This window comes from Physeter macrocephalus, chromosome 17 (assembly GCF_002837175.3).
Source record: "Physeter macrocephalus isolate SW-GA chromosome 17, ASM283717v5, whole genome shotgun sequence".
NCBI lineage: Eukaryota > Metazoa > Chordata > Mammalia > Artiodactyla > Physeteridae > Physeter > Physeter macrocephalus.
The window spans coordinates 640,463-643,757 of record NC_041230.1 but is presented as its reverse complement, the minus strand read 5'-3'; the positions used below and the strand labels follow the sequence as shown (position 1 = coordinate 643,757).

The 3,295-nt window shown below is 50.0% G+C and overlaps 1 protein-coding gene across 1 annotated transcript in view; it reads left to right on the top strand.

Annotated features, from left to right (window-relative positions):
• LOC114484108 (outer dense fiber protein 4-like) overlaps window positions 1-3,295 on the top strand; it is a 3,902-nt gene continuing 607 nt past the window's right edge. Inside the window, exons 1-3 of the mRNA XM_028478261.1 lie at window positions 1-238; window positions 809-955; window positions 2,987-3,118. Of these exons, the coding sequence (XP_028334062.1) occupies window positions 1-238; window positions 809-955; window positions 2,987-3,118 (517 nt within the window). The remainder of the gene's footprint in view (window positions 239-808; window positions 956-2,986; window positions 3,119-3,295) is intronic.

Sequence of the window (3,295 nt, the reverse complement as noted above, 5' to 3'; positions counted from 1 at the left end):
ATGGGCTGGCGGCTGCTGCACGAGGCCAGGAAGGTCAGTCGCCGGCTGAGCCTGGTGCTGAGCCTGGCCGGCTTGGTAATCATCGGCCTCATCTGTCTGGGCCAGCCCTGGATCCACTTCCGGGTGCCACTGGCGCCCGCTGGGGACGCTGCTGGCTCCCAGACCATCCCCATCAATACCATCTTCTTTGTGCGGTGCTCTGACATCTCCTGCCTGCATGAGTACGACCAGAATGCTTGTAAGGCCTGCTTTATACTCACCATTCCAGGGACTCCTCCTTCCTCTTTGTTCCAGAGACCCCTTTCTGCCTCCCCTGGGGTCGTCCTCACTGCCCCGGGTTAGGCCTCCCCTCTTCACGATGGTTCTCACTACCCCCTGGATGGTCCTCCCTTCCCCCCGGAAGGGTCCTCACTGCCTTCGAACCATCCTCACTGCCTTCTGTTCATTCTCACCTACATGCTACCCATCCTCACAGTTCTCACAACCTTAGCATCTTATTCATTATCCTGAGGCTTTCTCACCCCAAGGAATCTGTCCTCATCACATCAAGTTGGTTTCTCAATGCCCACCCCACTTGTCACTGCCTGAGAACCTGTCCTTACTGACCTGGGGGGGTGTACCCTCAATGCCAAAGGCATCTGCCTCAATATCCCTTCTCTAGAGCCCAGTTTCAATTTTCTTAAAAGGGAGATGAAGAATGTTCAAGGGAGGGTGCTTAAGAATACTCCCAGACTCCCCAGAGACCCTCTCCCCCGTGCTCGGGGCCTGAGGGCCCGTCTTGGTGTTCCTGATTCTCTTCCTTCCCCAGACTTGCTGGACTTCGCCTGGGCCTTCCTGCTCTTCGCCAGCATTGCCAGCTTCATCCTCTGCATCATTCTCATAAACATCATCTTCTTCACCAGTTCCAACATGCCCATGCTGGACTTCTCCAATGTCATCGTCAGCCTCCTCACAGGCATGGCACTGAGATCCTTCCCTGAGGAACCAAGTCCAGGAGTACCTCGACCCCATCCCCATCCTCACCTTCATGCCCAACCCCAAGCCCATCTCCCTCCAAATCTCCAGCCCATCCCGATAAAAAAAGATCAACTTCCAATCCAACCCCATCTCCAGCCCCAATACCAGCCTCCACTTCACCTCCCATCTCCATCACCAACAAATCTCAAACTCATTCACATTCCCTTCTGTGATGTCCATCTCCATCCCCACCCCACCCCCGTTCCCATTTTATCTTCTTTCCGATCTCCAACCCCTTTACAAACCTCAACACCCAACTCCATGCCTAACCCTCCTCAAGACTCATTCCAAATGCAACCCACCCCTATCGCCTATGAATCTCAACCTCAAACTCAACCCCGATCCATCTCTGAGCCCATCTTCTTCTTAATCCCCAACCGCAACTGCAACCACATCCTTATCCCCCGTGGATGTCACTCTCAAACTCAACCCAGTGCATTCCCAGCCCCATCTTCTTACCCATCTCCAATCCATCCTCATCCCCGACCACAACTCATGCCTCAACCTTAATGTCCATCACTCAGACTCCAACTACCCAACACTCAACCCCATGTTCAACCCCATCCCACATCCTGTCTCACCACCACCACCAGCTCTGTGATTTTGTTCAAGCTACTTAATGTTTCTGAGCCACAGTTTTCTCATCTGTAGGATAGGGGTAATACAATTTCCTACCACGTGGGGCGGTAGTGAGGAGTGAATTAGAAAATGTCAGCACGTGATGGTGGCTATTGAACTTTGCACACATTCTTAGGATGATAGTCCTCCTACTACCTTCCAAATAACTCAAAATCGGGCGTCTGATTAGAATAGCTTCGTTTTCCATTTGCATGCGAAATTACACTTTTTAGAAAAAGGGGGGCAATTTACTTTGGAAAGGAAGGATATTGTGTTCCTGTCTCTTGTAATACTTGTTCACAACTTTCAGTTCCATCAAAAGAACATTCTTGGAGAGCGATAGTAAAGGCCAAGAAGAGAGAACACTCAACTTCCTGTGTTCTTGTTAGTAAATGGTATTTATCCAGTTTGCCTAGTAAATCTTCCCAATTGTTTAAATATAAGGTACAAAGTGTAGAAAACACCCCTGTTATATGTCATCTAAAATAGGACATTTTTTCTATGAGAAAATCATTTCTGGGGCTTCCCCGGCGGTCCAGTGGTTAGGACTCCGCGCTTCCAGGGCAGGGGGCACGGGTTCGATCCCTGGTCGAGGAACTAGGATCCCACATGCCGCGTGGCCTGGCCAAAAAAAAGAGAAACAGTTCTGCCCATTCCCCCTTTTAATGAAATGGAAAACACCTCCTATATTATTTTTCAATAACAAAGAAAAAATTACCCAGTACTCCATTACCTGAGAGGGGAAAAAAACGAGTCTTTTCCTTTTCACAAATTATCTTTAATTCATGTCATTTCAAAATAAAATTAAAATATCCAGAATGACTAAGTTTCTTGCCACTGCTTCAGAAGCCCAAAATTAAAGACCCAATATAGTGATGATAATCTCAATTCTTTTTTTTTTTTTTTTTTTTTGGCTGCACTGCGTGGCATGTGCGATCTTATTTCCCCGACCAGGGATCGAACCTGTGCCCTCTGCAGTGGAAGCACGGAGCCCTAACCACTGGACCGCCAGGGAAGTCCCAATAATCTCAATTCTTGAGGACACACTGTGTGCCAGGGAATGTGCCAATCTCAATAACTCCTCAAGACAGCCCAAGGAGATGAGTCCTACGATTATGCCCACTTTACAGATGAGGGAAATGAGGCTCAGAGAGATGGAGTGGCTGCCCCAAGGTGGGATACAGAAACGGGACAAGAGCTCCGGTCTGTTAGCTCCAAAGCCTGTGGTTTTAGACATCACCATTGCCTGGTTAAACACCAAGTCTTGCCCTCCCAATGTCCTCCACCAAGACATTGTCAGGAGCCTGTTTTCCTGCCTGTGCCCGGCCTCCTAACACCTGTACTCATACAGGAACCAGCATGATATTGGGTATCCTCTTCTACCTGATGCAGGCCCACGAGTACCTACAAGAAGGCATGACCTACAAGCTGGGGTGCAGCTTCTACCTGGCATGGATCGGCGTCTTCCTCTTCCTAATGACTGGTCTGGGCTGGGGTGGGGTTGGGTTTGGGGTTTGAGCATGCGTTCAGGGATGCGGATGGGGACAGGGTGGGATAGGGTTTGGGATGGGGAGGGGATTCCGAACTGGGAGGACTGGATTGAGTAGGGAGGTGGGATTGGGGATAGGCTGAGGGCTGGATGTAGGGGCGGGGGCGGGTT